The sequence below is a fragment of the Lupinus angustifolius genome, chromosome LG08, assembly GCF_001865875.1.
Source record: "Lupinus angustifolius cultivar Tanjil chromosome LG08, LupAngTanjil_v1.0, whole genome shotgun sequence".
Taxonomy (NCBI): domain Eukaryota; kingdom Viridiplantae; phylum Streptophyta; class Magnoliopsida; order Fabales; family Fabaceae; genus Lupinus; species Lupinus angustifolius.
In genome coordinates, this window is record NC_032016.1 from 11,759,144 (window position 1) to 11,777,509 (window position 18,366).

The window sequence follows — 18,366 nt, forward strand, 5'->3', positions numbered from 1 at the left end:
GTTAAACCGAACTCATTCAAGTCAACGCTTAATTCAACATCCAAATTTCCTTAAACTTGCGCTGTTGAATAGATTCTAATTAACATTGTTATCTTAACTATTCGCTGTTAAATTGAACTCATTCAAGCTAGCGCTTATTTCAACATCCATATTAATAACGTTTTCTTAAATTTGCGTTGTTAATGAATTTAAATTAACAACGATTTCTTGAAGTTGTGTGTTAAATTAACATATTATATCAACACTAATTGCCAGAATTCAATGTTAATTTTGGTTATTGAACGGTGCCGCAAAATACAATGTTGCCAAGATATTAAACATTAAGTATTATTAATTTGTTTATTAATATGTAACTGCCAAAATACACCACCCAAATAAATAACAACAAAATAGAAATTAACATCTAAAATAATTGTTCATTCTTCATAGAAAATGCCAAAGTTCGTTGTTGACAAAATACATTAATTGTTGCCAAAGTAAAATGTTCATTAGAAATAAAAAAAAGAAAGACAACAAAAAATAAATTAACAAAATAGTTTCTTCAAAGCGCCTCTGATCAGTCGAAGAAATCATCCCCTAAGTGCATAATAGAATTAAGAAATTCTATATAGTCCAGGTCATCGTCTCTTGTAGCCGTTAAGAATTGCTGACAAAACAAAAATTAAAAAATTAGAGTTTACTATTGTAATATTATATTCAAATCTTTGTTGTATGAAATTAAACATAGAAATTAAAGATTATTGCAAAATTGATATACACATTCTTTTGTAGGAATATCCTTTTTTCTATTCTTTTTAACAAAACTCCCATTTTTCTTTGTGCCTTGTATTGCTCTCTTTTCGGTTTCTTTGTGTTTTCTTCCTCCTATTTTCTTCTCCTTGGGTGCCATGACTAATTATAAAAGGAGACAATGAAAGAGACAATGGAGTGAACCACAACATTTATAGATTCAAATGGAAAAAGAATCGTTATCGCCGTCGTTGACAGATGTGCAACCAATTATTTTTCTATGAAAACAAAGAATTTGCATAGAAACGAAGAGACACATAAAACACTCCACCATTAATTTTTCTGATATGTAAAACTTCGTATACAAGCAACAACGCACATTTAAGAAAATGCTATTACTATGTCATATTCAACAACAATACTTCTTTAATCCTGCGCTGTTGAACAGATGTATATTAACATCACTTCGTATAAATTATGCTATTAAACAGAACTCATTCAAGTCAGCGCTAACATCACTGATGTTCAACAATGCTTTTTCAATACTGTGCTATTAAAGTTGTATCCACCTACCCAAATTGACAGCGCTTGCTTTAATGTGCACTATTGATGTTCTTCCGCCCTCATTTTTAATAGTATCATTCAAGAAAATACTGTTAAATGACCGTTATTAATTACAATATCTGACACAATGTTGCACTTTTCTATAAAATTATTAAAGGGAAATTAATTTTAATAGAAAATTGTTCGAGATGCTCTTTATTTCCCACAAGGATCACAAATAATACCACTAATTGGAAAAAAAGACCATAATATCCTTATGAACCAATGGAAATTACGGAATTGTCCAAAGTTTGACAATTTGTTTAACAATTTTATAAAATCATAAGCATTAGTTAAATACTTATATATAATTATTTAAATTTAAAAAACAAAAAAATATCATTTAATAGGTATTTGACTTTATCCTTATGAATTGTGCTTACCACTCTTTAATTGACATATAATCAATCATTACGCATATTTATTGGGTACTAAAACACTTGATTTTATAAAAGTGATGGAGATTTTCTGTTAAGGAAGCCAAAAGTGAAAACTTAAGATTGAGAAATTGTATATTTAATAAAATAAACGTTTATAGTTTTCCAAAATTCAATGTAATGATGTTAGCAAAACTCATTTTCAAATACCACCATCCTTTTTCTGAATAAAGAAGAATGCCAGAAAATTAACAGCAACTTCCTTGAAGTTGAAGAATACTTGCAATATGGTTGTTAAATTTGGTCAATATTCTCTTATTTAATTTCTCAACAAAAGCTGAAGTTGAAATTAGTGTTAAGAAAATAAAACAAAATTTGTTCACACTGTAACCCTTTTCTTTCTCCATTTGTTGTTCCAGCATCCCTGCATCATGTTCGCTGTCACCATTGTCCCCACCAGTTCCGGCCACCACATGTCTTCTCCTGTTCTGTCTAGATAATTCCTATCCTTCCTTATTTTAATTTTTTTTGTAGTACAATGGTATCCACTTACGGGTAAGGAACTAATTTTTTTGGATGTGTGACTAGCTTTTCCAACAAGTATCTCTCATGAGAATCAAATTCTTGACATTTTAGTTTTTTTTTATGAGCTAGTGGAACTTTATACCACTAGACTAACACCTTGTTAATTTATTATTTGACTTTATTTCGTGTACTATGTTTGTCATAGATTAATTAAATGTACATATAACAATGTTTTAAATTATGGTTAAGGTTCCAATTATCATTAATGTGATTGCAGCCATTGTTGTGCATGTTTTTTGTGATTAATTTATTTTGTTTTGAACTTGATTTGGTCTGATTCGATCCAAATATAATTGCTTATGGCCGAGTGCAACTATATTTTTGTTATTCGACGTTACACCATAATTGCAACATGATATGTTTATGATGGTATCACAAGCACAATATTACGTTCATGTTACTTGATGTTGATGTTGTTCACAATTTGAAACAAGGAGAGAAATGATTTTTGATATGGGAATAATCTCTTTCCCCATCAACTTTTCCCTATAAATAGGCAAATACTAAAGCTTGTATTTGTACTTTGTTTTTGCTCTCAAATTTCTACCCAATTCCCTTTAATCAATGTATTATTTCCAAAGCTTTTACTTTGACACCGAAATTTCAGCAGAGATCTTCAAAGACCAGATCATGAAACTTCATGCAAGCATTTCTGAGCAAGAATCTCCTATCAATTCTGAGAAAGTTAAAAGCCTTTTGGGTAACCTATCAAATTTTTGCACCCTCCTTCCTTCAACCATTGACATCAAAGCCTTCCCTGAAGAGGTGCTGAACATTCGTGAGAGCCTCAATAACTTTGTTAGCCAAGCTGAAAGGCTTATAGAGCTTGAATTCTCAACTTTCATTGCCCACAAACCCAAACCCTTGCAATATCTTACAGAATACTGTTACTATGCGAACTATGTTAGAATAGCAAGCATAGAGAGCAAAATCCTCAAAGAAAATGGCATGGAAAATGCAAAGAAGGTAGCTTTTGTGGGGTCAGGTGCATTGCCACTCTCTTCCATTCTAATGGCTACACATCACATGGAATCGACACACTTTGATAACTTTGATATTGATGATAAGGCAAATGAGGTAGCTCGTAGAATTATTGCTTCAGATGCTGCACTTGAGAAACGGATGAAGTTTGAGACACAAGATATTATGGAAGTAAAAGAGAAGTTAGGGCAATATGATTGCATATTTTTGGCAGCACTTGTGGGTATGAACAGAGAAGAAAAAGTGAAGATTCTGGGACACATAAGAATGTATATGAAGGAGGAAGGTCTTTTGGTTGTGAGAAGTGCAAAAGGAGCTAGAACTTTCATATACCCTTCTGTTGAGGATTGTGACTTTGTTGATTTTGAACTGCTTACAACCTTTCAACCTAGACATGCTTTGGTCCATTCAGTTCTTCGCAAGAAGACTAAAACATAGTCTCACAAATCACACAAGTTGTATTTCCACCATTAAGATGATCAATGATTTGTAGTTTCTATTGCATTATTATGTTTAATTAAAATTTCTTGGATTGGCCGTGATTGTTATACCTTGGGATTACTTGGTCTCAGGGAATGCTTATTTAATCTAACTTACAAATGAAGTTATCTATATTTCTACACCAATGATTCATAGATTTTGTTAGGTGGACCATTCTATTGGAATCTTAATGGCAGAAAAAAAGTATACAACAAAATTTGACTAAATTTCCCAACTGTCATTATCCAAATACTTGCCTCCTTTTTTACGAGAGAATAATAAAGTATCTATCTCCTTACATTAAAAAATAAATTATCTCTTTAAATTAACTTATTATTTGATATATATCTTATTTTTTCTTCTCTCTAGACGTTTTTGTTTTTAAAATATATTATAAAAAGAAAAAGTAATACACATGTCAAACAATGAGTGAACTTAAGAAGATAAATTATACCGTACAAATTTATGGTCGGTGTACCTTGACTGGTTTATTATAGTTTTGGTAGACCTTTTCAAATATTTATAGAAGTGGTGTATTTTTAGGAACTTGACAACCATATAACTTAGTCTCTGTTTTCTTTTGCCCTTGGACCCACAATAATCGAAAATAGGGTAGGAGTTTCCATGTCTTCTACATAATCGGCAACGAGGTGAAAGTTTTCAATTTTTTATTTATTTCTCAACCCAAAATCGACAAATAGATTGGAGTGTTTTTTTTACTCTCCAAAATCGGAAACCCCATTAGAATTTTTATTTTCCCCTATCAAACTTAGCTACATGGTTGGAGTTTTTATCTTTTTCATTCTCTCTCCAGTCTCGACTATGGGAATGGAGTATTTGTTTTAACTTTTTTGTTCACCTTAATAAATTGGGAACTTGGTTGGCAACTTTCCTTTTTTTTTTTTTTTGCATATTTACTTTTTCTATTTCATAGAACTTTTTTTTGATAGTTTGGTGTAGCTTTTATATATTGATGCAATACATTTCACATCTATTAAAAATCTAAAAATATTACAATATTACATTATCCTAATTTATTAAATCCCATAATTCTAATGACATCGATATGATGAAGTGCTGTATGGAGGCGACTTTCTTCTTTTTGGCCGTTGAACTCTTAATTATTGTTCATTCCGCTGCAAGATTCTTCCTCTATCACGTGTTGTCAATTGTGACTCCTCGTCATCTTCATCTTCGTCATTAACATTCTCAACCACAACCTCGTCATCAATATGTTGTATAATAAAAATGTTTATTGACGACATAGTATGACAATAATACTATTGAGAATCGTATGCCAATAATGATGTACTTGAAGTAGTAGCAAATATTGAAGGTAGAACATTTGATAACTTGATGACAAATGGGTGAATGGATAATTATAAAATTGTGACAAACTTCTGAACCTATTATATGGTTATTGTTATGGAGTAGTTGATGAAATATGTGCTAGAGAATGAGTATCAATTTGAGTTTATTGCGGAGACTCAATTTTAAGCATATGAAAATGTTGAGTCAGAGGAACTTGAAAATAGTTGGTAGAGTATGCTATAGGGTGTACATTAGCAAATTCTTTCATTATTTCACGACTAGATGAGAAGACGTTAGATAATGATTGTATGGGATTTACTAATCATGTTGAAGGAGCACTCTAATCACAAATTATTTTTGGTAAAAGTGTACTGAAAAAATACAAAATTATGAAAAAAATAATATAATTAAATAAAAAAATTAATTACTAAAAAGTAAAATGTTACTATTCCAACATAGTATGCTCCATCTTGTGAGATGTATCTTCTAGTCCTTTATAAGTATTACTACATATACTTCGAGTAGTGGTACAAAGTGGCGACAATGTTTGGAAGACTATCAACCTCATAGTTTTCCCTATCATTCGACTTTTGAATCCAACAATGATACTTATGCGGTTAGTCACATTCACTTTTGTCGGAAAAGTTACATTTCTAGTATAGTTTGACTGCCTTATTACCACTTTGGTATAACTTTTTAAAATATTACGGAACTAGTATACTTTTTATTAAAATCGTGTATAGGGTACACGATTCTTGGGAAACAGTGTTTGCCCCACCAAACTCGTGTATAGGGTACACGAGATTAAATTTTCTCTCTCCTAATCTCGTGCACACCATGCACGAGATCCCTTCCAATTTTTTTTTCTTTTTTTTCTTTGCCTTGGACCGGTGTTTCCAGTCCATGGTTTTTAAGAATTTTGTTATGGTTTTTGAGTTGTATGAGTTATATCAAAATTATAGATTATTATTTGTATTATATTTTTTATTTTGTATGATGTAAACTAAGATTATTCATTCAGTTACATGTATCACTTTGAAACCTAAATTATAGTTTTTGTTGCATGAGTAGATGGGACATTTTTGACCGATTGCTCATAGCAAGTTCACAATATAAATCAAAAACCCTAATTATACAAAACTCATGCAACAAAAAACTCATCTAAAATTCCAAAAAACCTTCACCATTTTAGGTTTCAAAGTGATACATGTAACTGAATGAATAATCTTAGTTTACATCATACAAAATAAAAAATATAATACAAATAATAATCTATAATTTTGATATAACTCATACAACTCAAAAACCAGAACAAAATTCTTAAAAATCCTGGACCGAAAACACCAGTCCAAGGCAAAGAAAAAAAAAGAAAAAAAAAATTGGAAGGGATCTCGTGCATGGGGTGCACGAGATTAAGAGAGAGAAAATTTAATCTCGTGTACCCCATACACGAGTTTGGTGGGGCAAACACTGTTTCCCAAGAATCGTGTACCCTATACACGATTTTAATAAAAAGTGTCACACAAGTCTATTTTATGGAATGTTTCACACTTCATAGGATCTTATGGAATTGATTGATTCATGTCAAATTGATTGATTCATTCGACAATTCCAAAACAAATCAGTAGCATACGTGATCAACATATGTCTTGATATTTCTTAGGAAAGTAATGTGCATATATGAGGTCCAGAAAAACTAATAAAAAATTACTACAAACAATTATAAAATATAATATGAAAAATATTCAAGAGAGCATGAAGAATTATTTATTGCTTTATTGCTTCGGTGCTTCTTATTTTTAGAAATGGTGAAAATATGACAATTAGAGGATTATCCAACTTACGGTAAGAACTTCTCGATATGTATATTTGGTAAATGTTTTTGAAAGTTAGATTGGCATATCATATAAAAACAATTAACTAAAAGCATATAATATATTAAACTTTTACAAGTTGATATATTTGTCTCACATATATTTCGCATATTTCCATCTAAAGTATTTAATTTTGATTCACTACTTCAATCATATACAGAAAGAAAAAAAAGTTATTTTCTATTTTTAAATATTTATGCTAATATTTTCTTATCATTTATAAAACTTCTCTCCAAATAATTGTACAAAATAAGGGCTTTACATTTTATTATAGTAAGCTCCAGCAACACTACTTGTTGAAATATAAATAAATATCATTTGACTTGAAATTTTTATTGTCTACTCTAATGTTTTATTTTTATTAGCATTAATTTCTTTTAATTTTTCACAAAAAATATTTCATTTTTATAAAGAACATAACTAACCACAAGTAGATCATAACATATTATAATCATAACAAATATAATCATAATCTAATTTTTTGAGCTATACCAAACACACATTAATAATATAAGAATATAATCTAGGAAAAAGCTTAAATACAAATTATTCTGATGGTAAATTAGTAGATAAAATTAACAATGAGATTTACTCTGATGTAATCAATACAAATTATAAAATTACTATTTTTACTAAACAATTTAAAATGAAGTAAAAAATAAATATGTACCTCATCCAGGCGCAGACAGTTGAACATTGCGCATATGATATTAGCAATATATGCAGGAATGTTGATCGTGATCAAATGTTATGAACACTTATTATTATTATTTATATAAGTTAGTAAATATATTTGAATAAATATTGGAATTAAACATTTTTTACTAAAATAATTATATACCCGAATGGTAAAGATGGTAAAGTTGGGTCCTGTAGTCTTGGTGCAAAGATTAAAATATGATCATATGCCCATGATTGAAGTTGTAATAGGCATCCTTTGATCTCTTTTTGATCACTGATTATCGCTGCACGACAAAGTTCTCGATAAAGACAAACCAACACATTTGAACCCCTATTGTATTGCATTTAAATTATTATTAAAAATAATAAGATTAACTAATGTAACAAAGTATTAGGCCTTTAGAAGAGCTATCTCACATTATGTTTAATTTTTTTATTAAACAATATGTCTTTAGAGGAGCTACCTTATATTGTGTTCACATTATTATAAAAAATAAAAAGATAAAATAGTGCGAAAAGACATTGGGCGTTTAGTGGAACTACCTCACCTTGTGTTAAAACAATTAACAAGATAAAGTAGCATGATGAGACATTGAGCCTTTAACAGAACTACATTATAGTCTGTTTAACTTACTGTTAAAAAGAAATAAGATAAAGTAGCGTGATAAAACATTAGCCCTTTAGTGGACCTACCTCAAATTGTGTTTAAATTATTTTTAAAAAATTAATAGGGCGACGAGACGTTAGACCTTTAGTAGAGCTGCCTCACCTTGTGTTTAAATTATTATTAAAAAATTAAAAAGATAACATAATGCGATAAGGCACTAGACATTTAGTGAAGCTACTTCCCTTTGCATTGAAATTAATATTAAAAATAAATTTAACAAGATAAAATAGTATGTTGATATACTTCTTTAGTTGAGCTACCTCACCTTGCGTTTAAATTATTATTAAAAAAATTAACAATATAAAGTAGTACGTCAAGACACTATATTACTTCTTGTAGAGCTACCACACATTTCTTTAAATTATTATTAATAAAATTAACAAAATAAAGTAGCACGACGAGACACTGGATCTTTACTATTGTTATATCACCTTGCATTTAAATTATTTTTAGAAAATGTTTAACAATATAAAATTGGCACTAACTCTTTAGTGAAGCAATCTTATCCCATTTTTACCTTTTAAAAAAAAACTGAAGTCTTATATTTTATATTTTTTTATTAAAAATGATAATTAAAAAAATAATAATAAATAAAAGGACTAAAAGAATAAAAACAAGGATAAAAATAATAAAAGAAAGAGATAAAGAAAAACTAATAATAACCAAACATCAACATGCACTTACTAATGCCAAATAGCATATAGAGTAGTGTTAAACCCAAATAGCAATAATACAAAACCTAGCACCAAACAAAGACATATCAGGACATACACAACACCAAGTGGATACAAAAAATAGTGTTAAACTAGAATAGGAATGACACTATTCATATTACTAAACGAAATAAAAAAATAAACCGAAAGAAACAAAAAAAAAAAGTAAAATAACACATAACTAGAAGTGAGAGAGATGAACATGTTTACCACGAACCAACTACAAGTGCTTGTGACAAGAATCCACCAACTTCCAACAACACCCAAAGTGGTTCAAACACTCACATTACTCAAACACCCAAAACCTATTTTGGACGTGTGTTGAGGTAGAAGAGGATCGTTAATGGACTACGGAGCTCAAATAGTCCCTATTTATAGTATTAGCAAAATTGTAGAAAGTTGTCCCCATGTAGGGCAAAGTCATTTTTATTTGTTTTTCTAAAGAGGGTGATTAGGGTTTCCAACCCTAATCCTAATAGCCTAAAGTACCCTTATTGCCTTTCTCTTCTTTTTTGTGTATCCTTTACTTTTTCCTGTTAATTATTTTTACTTACCCCGTCAAAATTGGGTATTTATAAGGAGGAATGACATCAAACGTTTTTGAAAAGGAAAAATATCAGGTTAGTATTTCTTTCTACTCTACTATTTTCCATCATCCCATTCACCATTTTCAAAGGGAAGTCACACCATCTAATCATCGAACTAATTACTTTCTTATAATTATAATTACCATCTTTCTTAAACTCAAATTTTTTATAGTAAATAAATTAAATTAAATGGTATTTTTATAATTTGGTTATGATTTGTACCGCCTCTAACTTCTTAACTAAAATGAGAAGAAGATAAGAACAACACCATCTCTTTGTTAATTATTAAACGAATATAATGGAATTTTTATAGTCCTATTATGGTTCACATTGTCTTTAAATTCTTGTCAAAAGTAAGAAGAATATCTACGACCAACACCATCTCTTTATTATTAGTTCTGCTATATTGAAATAACTATTAATTTATCAAACAAAAAAATTAAATCAAACCAATCAATTAATGTTTTACTAAAGACTTTGTAGTCTTAATTACATATAGAGATAAATAGAAGTAAGATTTACTCATGTCACATACAAATTTTTTTTAATAAAATAGATCAAAAATATATTTAATCTTAAAAATTAGCTAGGGTACTGTTTTATCATAGGAGGATGTGGTACTAATATATTTCTTCATCCATAATCTATCCTGAACCCAAAACTCTTAGTCAAAAGACCATTTATCTTAAATACTGTTTGAAATAAGTTTTGTACATTTTAACTGCAAAAAAATATAATGGTGACTCTGAAAAGTCGTATAACCGAAAATCGGCTCGCGACAGAAGGCTTTAGAGCAATATCAAAATATATATTTGATGACTCTAATGCCTTCTATTTCTCTATCTTCATCTTCAAAAATCAACTACAAAACACATCTAAGAAATAGATGTTATACTCTCTGGAAAACACACTTTATTATTATGAGAGATAATGGCGATCATATAGCCTTACACGATGCACATCCAAAAAGATGAAATACAACAACAACCACATTGACAATAAATCCTAAAACGTGGGATTCTAAAACCTAAAACCGATAGACCAACTGATTTGGTCATTTATTAACACAAACGACACACTAAACATTAAACCACACAAATACATAAAGACTTGGCATCGACACGTCTATAATTCCATATAAGAATAGCATGGGAAGCAAAGGTAGAATCGGAACTTGTGTGATTTCTGAGACTATGCTTTAGTCTTCTTGCGAAGAAGAACTGAGTGAACTAAAGCATGTGTGGGTTGAAAGGTTGTAAGTAGTTCAAAATTAACCAAGTCACCATCCTCAACAGAAGGGTATATGAAAGTTCTAGCTCCTTTTGCACTTCTCACAACCAAAAAACCTCCTTCCTTCATATACATTCTTATGTGTCCCAGAATCTTCACTTTTGATTTTCTGTTAAGACCCACAAGTGCTGCCAAAATGATGCAATCATATTGCCCTAACTTCTCTTTTACTTCCATAATGTCTTGTGTCTCAAACTTCATCCGTTTCTCAAGTGCAGCATCTGAAGCAACAATTCTGCGAGCCACCTCATTTGCATTTTCATCAATATCAAAGTTATCAAAGTGTGTGGATTTCATGTGATGTGTAGCCATTAGAATGGAAGAGAGTGGCATTGCACCTGACCCCACAAATGCTACTTTCTTTGCATTTTCCATGCCATTTTCTTTGAGGATTTTGCTCTCCATGCGTGCTATTCTAACATAGTTGGCATAGTAAGGATATTCTGTAACACTGTCCAAGGGTTTGGGTTTGAGGCTAATGAGAGTTGAGGATTCAACCTCTAAAATCCCTTCAGCTTGGCTAGCAAAGTTATTGAGGCTCTCACGAATGTTCAGCACTTCTTCGGGAAAGTCTTTAATGTCAGTGGTTGAAGGAAGGAGGGAGCACAATTTTGCTAGGTTACCCAAAAGGTTGTTAACTTCCTCAGAATTCCTAGGAGATTCTAGCTTAGAAATTCTTGCATGAAGTTTCATGATCTGGTCTATGAAGATCTCAGGTGAAATTTCGGTGAAAAAGTCTAAGCTTTGGATAGAATCCATTAATTAAAGGAAATTGGGTAGAAGTTCGAGAGCAAAAGTGCTAGCAAAATAAAATAGAAGTAGAAGCTTTGATATTTGTCTGGTCATGAAAGCATAACAAACCTCACCTATTTATAGGGGAAACTTGATGATTACACCTCAAGGGGAGATCAATGGTACTATACCGTATCAAACCGCGCATCAGGTTGAAAATATTTTTTTAAACTCGACTAAATTCACACTGCATGAGTACAAAGTTAACATGGAGAAATTATGTACTTAATGAAATAAAATTAACGTTTTTACTTTTCCAACTTTATTTACAATTTCAACTTGTTAGCAAAACTCATTCTTAATTACCATCTCCAAATAGTAATGAAGGTTGGTAGAAAATTAACCCAGCTTACTTGTTGGGATCGAGTCTCTATTGACGAATCATTAGTCACATGATACTTGAGGTAGTGTTTCACAACATATTTTTTTGGTGAAATAATCAAATAATATGGCCTTGACACTCTTATACGCATTGTAATAATAAAAAAGGATCACCATATAAGTCGCGAGGGCTAATTATATTGTCATTTTATCATTGGGGGCGATTTTCAACTTGCTCCGGAACAACATGGATATCAATATTCAAAACTTGTTAGCGTTAGAAATGATGTCCTTCAAACCGAAAATCTTTATTGATGTCAAAACTCGTAGAATAGAAACCAATAATTTCTTTGGTAACCATGGCCAAGTAAAATGTCTTAAAATTGTAAGAAACAACTTGTGAAAATAATTAATGGCATCGAAAAAATTATTGGTTGAGTCATGGATTAAGTCAGTCTCTTTAGGATGTTTCATTCTATTGTAAACAAATGTATAAGCAGACTGTCAACAATGACGATCCCAAATAAAAAGCCTACATCAATGCATTGTAAGAACCATTCTAGAATTATACCAAAAATATGGCTAATAACACTACGTATGATATTTGGAGGAGGCCAAAAATGCTTAAACACTGAAAGAGACAACGAGAAATAAAAGGTTGAAAAATTGCGTTTCAACTTGTGCAATTTGCTAAGAGTTGAAAAGCTACTATATTTATAGGTCCGAGAATCTACATGACCAGAAGAACAATGATCCGAATGACTTCTATTATAAAAATCAAATGACAAGTGAAGCACAAGTGGAGCAAATGCTATCCTGTGTGCAGGACATGTAATGTATGTCCAACATTCAAAATATGTGTAAGATATGTGCTTAGGTGTGAAAACTTGGTGATGTGGACTCACATATATGTTTTATAAAAAATAGTGATGTCATTTGAAAAGACTCAAAAGCCTAAACTCAAACGTTAGTGAAGTCCAGGTCTTCCGAGATGCACAAGTTCATCCTTCCCATCACAAAATCCCTATTCCTTACACTCTAAGTAATACATAAATATCCTCCAGTTTTTCATGTACCTAATAAGGTGACACTTGTTTTATTTCACTTTCAATGACCAACACATACTATTAAGAAATATCTCAGTTAAGAGAGTCACATAATTGAATTTACACTGAACAATATGCCAAATCTACGACTCAGGTGTGTTAGTTATAACCATCTTGGTTATGGTTTCAATCAAAAGTTGCTTCAACCTCTCTTGTTTTTACTAATTGATATAATGATCCAATAACTTATATTTCTTTATGATCTATTTAGTTCTTCTTTGCTCTTTCATCTTGTATTGGGTTAATATCCCTTGTATTTCTTTAATACAAATTTGCTTATAAAAAAAAAAGTTATAACATAGGGATATCAGATATGGGACATACAATAAGTTTTCTGTGACTCAGAGAACCTTACTTAGGTGATTACCATGAGAAAGCATTAAAAAGGGTACACATATGTTATCCCATACTTGTACCATTCTATGTGTTATGAACTTGTGATTGATTAAAAAAAATATATCCAAGTTAAAATTTTATTAAGTATTTTTCTAACCAATCACAAGCCCATGACACATAGAATGACATAAAATATGGGACATCAGATCAAATGTGTTCCCTCTTAAGAATGCTATATGATAAGTAGAAGGTATCTTTCAATATAATTGGTCAAATTTGGCAACTATTATCACTTATTTCCTTGTAGAAGAGATGGAAAAAAGAACGAAGCATATTAAGAAAGCTATAAGATAAATATGAGGAAGAAAATATCTCTCAGTAATTGGTCATATTTGGCAACTATTATCACTTAGTTCCTTCTGGAAAACATGAAAAAAAGAAATAAGCACAACTTAACAATGAATTCAGAGTAAAAAACAAAATTGAGTCACCATCATGCAGGGTTTCTATTAGTCTGCGACAACTTATATAGCAAGTTAAATTTGATAGCAACTCCATTGAAATATAAATACCAATTCCGATCCAATATATATTTTTTTAAAAAGAAGAAGCTATTTTCAAATTTCCCCACTCTTTTTTAATAAACTAGTAAAATAAATAAATAACAAAAATTTGAACTGAGCATTTATGGGCTCAATTAATCATGATAATATAAATTTTTAAAATATCAAGGAATTTAAAATTCTCCATTTTCGTTTTTTTTATTTTTAAAAATGATAGGGATTTGTTTTAACACTTAGTTGGTTCATTACTAGGGGATTCCATCTCAAACTATTTTCCTCCCAAATTTCATTTTCCCTCAAATAAGAATATAAAAATATTAAAGAGGTTCACTAGGTATTAGCTCAAAATGAGTTTTCTCGTTACTTTTAATTTCAAATAATTATTATCACTACTTATGTAATTATTATCTTCAAGTTCGAATTTTCTAATCAACACAAAAAACAATTGATTACTAGTTTAATTTTAAAAAAAAAAATTGAACTTTGAAAGAGAGGATATAGTTTTAAAAATGTGGTAATTTCTCACTCTAAATAAGGGATTTGTCGCAAGAAAAAGAACACACGACAAAATGTTTACATAGATGCACACCAATAGACAGAAACCATAAAAATATATAGAAGGAGAAGAAAAGTATGCTAAAGGTAGCAAAACATAATAGAGAGACAATTAGCAAAATTATTTTATCTTTAAGATTAGTATAATATTTTTCTATGTCATCTTTTTCTCTTCATTTCTCCCTTATTTATTTTTATATATTTATCTTTCTGATTCCATCTTATGCTATTAATTATTTTTTATTGTAATTTCTTTAATAAAAAATAAAAATATTTTAATTAACGACCAATATTAACTCTTCATCTATTAATTCTCCTTAAAAACAGAAATTATTTAATAATAAAAATAACATTTTAAAATTATTTTCGGGAATTTAATAATGAGTTACGACTCGTATCATATCTTGCTTTCTACTTTAAGCCAAGAAACAGTTGTGATCACATGTACTGGTTTTGCTATTTATTGAAGTAAGAAGATTGTTAACAATTAATGACTACTCTTCCTCTATTAACTCCTTTTCAATCCATGTAAATAATTTCTAAAATCAAATCAACCCCACTCAAACTTCTTCAAATCCAGAACTACAAAGTTTTGATTTCTTATTGCATTTATAGATATGTACGAGTAAGATAAAAAATTGTTAGTCACAAAAATTAAACATAAAATATATTTTTATTATTATTAATTTTTAAGAAATAAATTAAGGATACTATTAGTCCATGCAAATAGAAAGGGTATTGTCTAGTACGAGCAAGGTACTAAAATCTTATTTGATTTGTAATTGACTTTCAAGCTTAGAACTATTGTTTAAAGACCATTTATCCAATTTGGGCATAAAAAAAGTTTTTTACGCTTTAACCGCAAAAACAATATAGTGGCAACTCTAACTCTTTGGGGAGAGTTTGAAATTGAGTTCAATTTCTTCCTAAGTTACGCAAACGAAAATCAGGGCGCGATAAAAGCCACATATTTTTTCCTTTATATCCTCTTTTCTTCGGAACTGTACTCCTAGGTTTACGAGTCTTGTACATCAATGAGCATTTACGAACAAGCTTTTCGGGTCATGTACCTCGACGAACATTTATAATCAAGCTTTTATAGGTCATGTACCTCAATGAACATTTACAAATCAAGATTTCTAGATCCTATATCATAACGTACAATTTAAACATTTTGGGTCGTGTATTCGGATGAGCTTTTCAAGACAAGTTTTTTCAGTCTTGTACCTCAATAAAAATTTAAAATCAAGCTATCTTAGTCCTATACTAAGACATGCAATTTATGTATTTTGGATCTTGTACTTCGATGAACATTTGCAAAGAAGCTATCTAGGTCATGTACCTCGATGAATATTTACAAAGAAACTTTCTAGGTCATATACCTTGATGAACATTTATAATCAAGCTTTCTAGATCTTGTAACTTGATAAGTGTTGAAAGACAAAAATGATTCAAGATGTGAGTAGAAATTGGTTTCGATTTCAACAAACAAAATTAACAAAAATCATTTACTTTATTAACTCTTAAATCCATTTCAAGTTTCAATTGTAGTATAGTATATGTTTTTTACCATCTGCAAAGAATTGCCATAGAAATATTAACCATGCTTTAGTTTTAGATCATTGACAAGAAGAAAATATGTTCGATTGGTTTTTTTAGATACATGAAAAGGTTTTGTGCAGGGAACGTAACAACTACTGTTTACAATTCAAGAGTGGAATAATGTTTGGAAACATGGAAGTAAAGTTTCTTAACTTTTCAATATCAAAATAATTTGCTTATACAAGTTATTTTTGTGTGCTTGAATCCACCATACATCATTTCTTAACTAACCTCCTCGAGCATGAGAAAGGTAGATGATTTGTAAAACTTATTTAATACACTACCCCTCATTGGTTTGCATTCAGTGAAATGAGTCTGTCATATCTCATTTCAGTTTCCCTAATGACAAATAGCCTTGAAAACAAGTTGCTTATTTTGGATGCTTTAATATGGCAAATGATATAATCCAATGTCTTGGCATTAGATCATTTGTTGATTCATCCAACAAAAGACTTTTGGATCTTTGAAAACATAGTTTAGGTTATCAATCTAAAATAAGCATCAGGAGAAGATGTAATGGATCAATAAATAAAAGCACATAACTTACATAAAGAAATTAGAATGAATACATTGAGTTAAATAATCTTACATTATGATCCAATGTGAGAGTGATTAGCCACCCAACATGGATGTTTTTGGCTATAAGAGTATATCCAAGAACAAGCTCCAAGATTACATTTTCCCAACTCCTATTCCTTCCAAATGTTCTAGGGAAAAATACAATACCTAAGGTACTTGAATGTGTCTCTGAATGAGAAGTATTACAATAGTATTGAAGTGAAAAAGGAACAATTTGGAATAAAGGGGAAGGGCCCTTTATATAGGAAATGAGTCATTCTGCTAAGCCCCTTTCTAGGCACGCTTGACACCTATTATGCCCACTTGATGGTGCTTGGCTCTAGTTTGGCCAAACTGCTGGCCAACTAGGGACCAACTTGTCCTTCACATGCATGACTTCCTGTAACACCGCGAATTTTACGATATTAAAAATTATAAGATTTTATTAATATTTTTATTTATTGTATTTTCGAAAATGAATTTCTAGAAATTTTCGGTAAAGAATTAGACGAAACTCTAGTTGAGTTTTAGTCTTGAAATTCTAATTCCAATTTGGTGGTAAAATTTCATGATTTTCGGAGACAGTTGGTTTCAGACCGCTGTCAGGGCCGAATCTCACCCGATACGGCTCAAAAAGTGGTTTTTGAGTTCCGTAACTCGGAATCAAATTCCGATTGTGCCGTTGGCTTTGTAATTTCATTTCGAGTCAATATAGACCCTGAGTACACTCATCCCTATTTTCTAAATATTTTTCACTCGGAATTCCGAAATCCGAAATTCTAATCGAATATTAAGATCGGGCGATTTATAATACCCGATCGAGTATTGGTCGATAATACTCGGGCATGTTTATCGCACGTGTCCACGAGGTGATCATTTCGCATTGGGATGTGAGATTTGACTTCCATAAAGCAAATCTCACATCACTTTCTCAAATATCTCATGAGCTCATCATTAGCCACCCTAGGAGATTTTGTAATGATTTCCTAGAGGGAAATCTGATTTCCCTTACCTCATTAAACACTCCATACTTCACACTTCACACTTCACTCTCACACTCTCTCATTTGCAAAATTTTCAAGAGAAGGTAAAGTTACTTTCATCATCTTTTCTTCTTCATTTTCTTCTTCTTTCAATCCTTGATCTCTCAACATTCAACCAATGGATGTTGATGAGATTTAAGTATGTTGTTCATGAGTATGTCAAGAACATATTCAACCGTTGAAATTTTCTAAAACGCTTTCTAACTCATTTTATCTTTAAAACCGAAAATGGTGATGTTCTTGAACTTATGAAAATATTTTGTTGAAACCATGAACAACTTGTGTTCATGGAGTTGTTATAATGTTTTATTAAATGTATTTGGTTGTTTTAGCCAAAAGGGGATGATGATGAAATCAAAGGAACCTTTAGGAAGTGTTTTGGAAAAATAGAAATCTTTGCTAAAAGGATTTTAAAGTTTATGAGTACATGAATGCCTCATAAAACTCTCAAATGATACTTTGAATAACTTACTTTAAAGTGTTAAGATTATCAAAGAATGTCTTAAATCGGAATATGTAGTTTTACTAAAAAACCGTACGTTTAAAATGGATGGAAATCATGAACGAACTTTCGATGAAAAAGGATGGTCAAGAACATGTGATGTTGGACCG

General features: G+C 30.5%; 2 protein-coding genes across 2 annotated transcripts; one reads left to right on the forward strand and one right to left on the reverse strand.

Annotated features, from left to right (window-relative positions):
• Nucleotides 2,855-3,728, forward strand: LOC109354068 (nicotianamine synthase-like). The gene has a single exon (XM_019596423.1). The coding sequence runs from the start codon at nucleotides 2,859-2,861 to the stop codon at nucleotides 3,711-3,713; it is 855 nt and encodes a 284-aa protein (XP_019451968.1). The 5' UTR covers nucleotides 2,855-2,858; the 3' UTR covers nucleotides 3,714-3,728.
• On the reverse strand, nucleotides 10,584-11,730 carry LOC109353668 (nicotianamine synthase 1-like). Its single transcript, XM_019596016.1, has one exon. It carries the CDS (start codon nucleotides 11,635-11,637, stop codon nucleotides 10,780-10,782), a length of 858 nt encoding a protein of 285 aa, XP_019451561.1. The 5' UTR covers nucleotides 11,638-11,730; the 3' UTR covers nucleotides 10,584-10,779.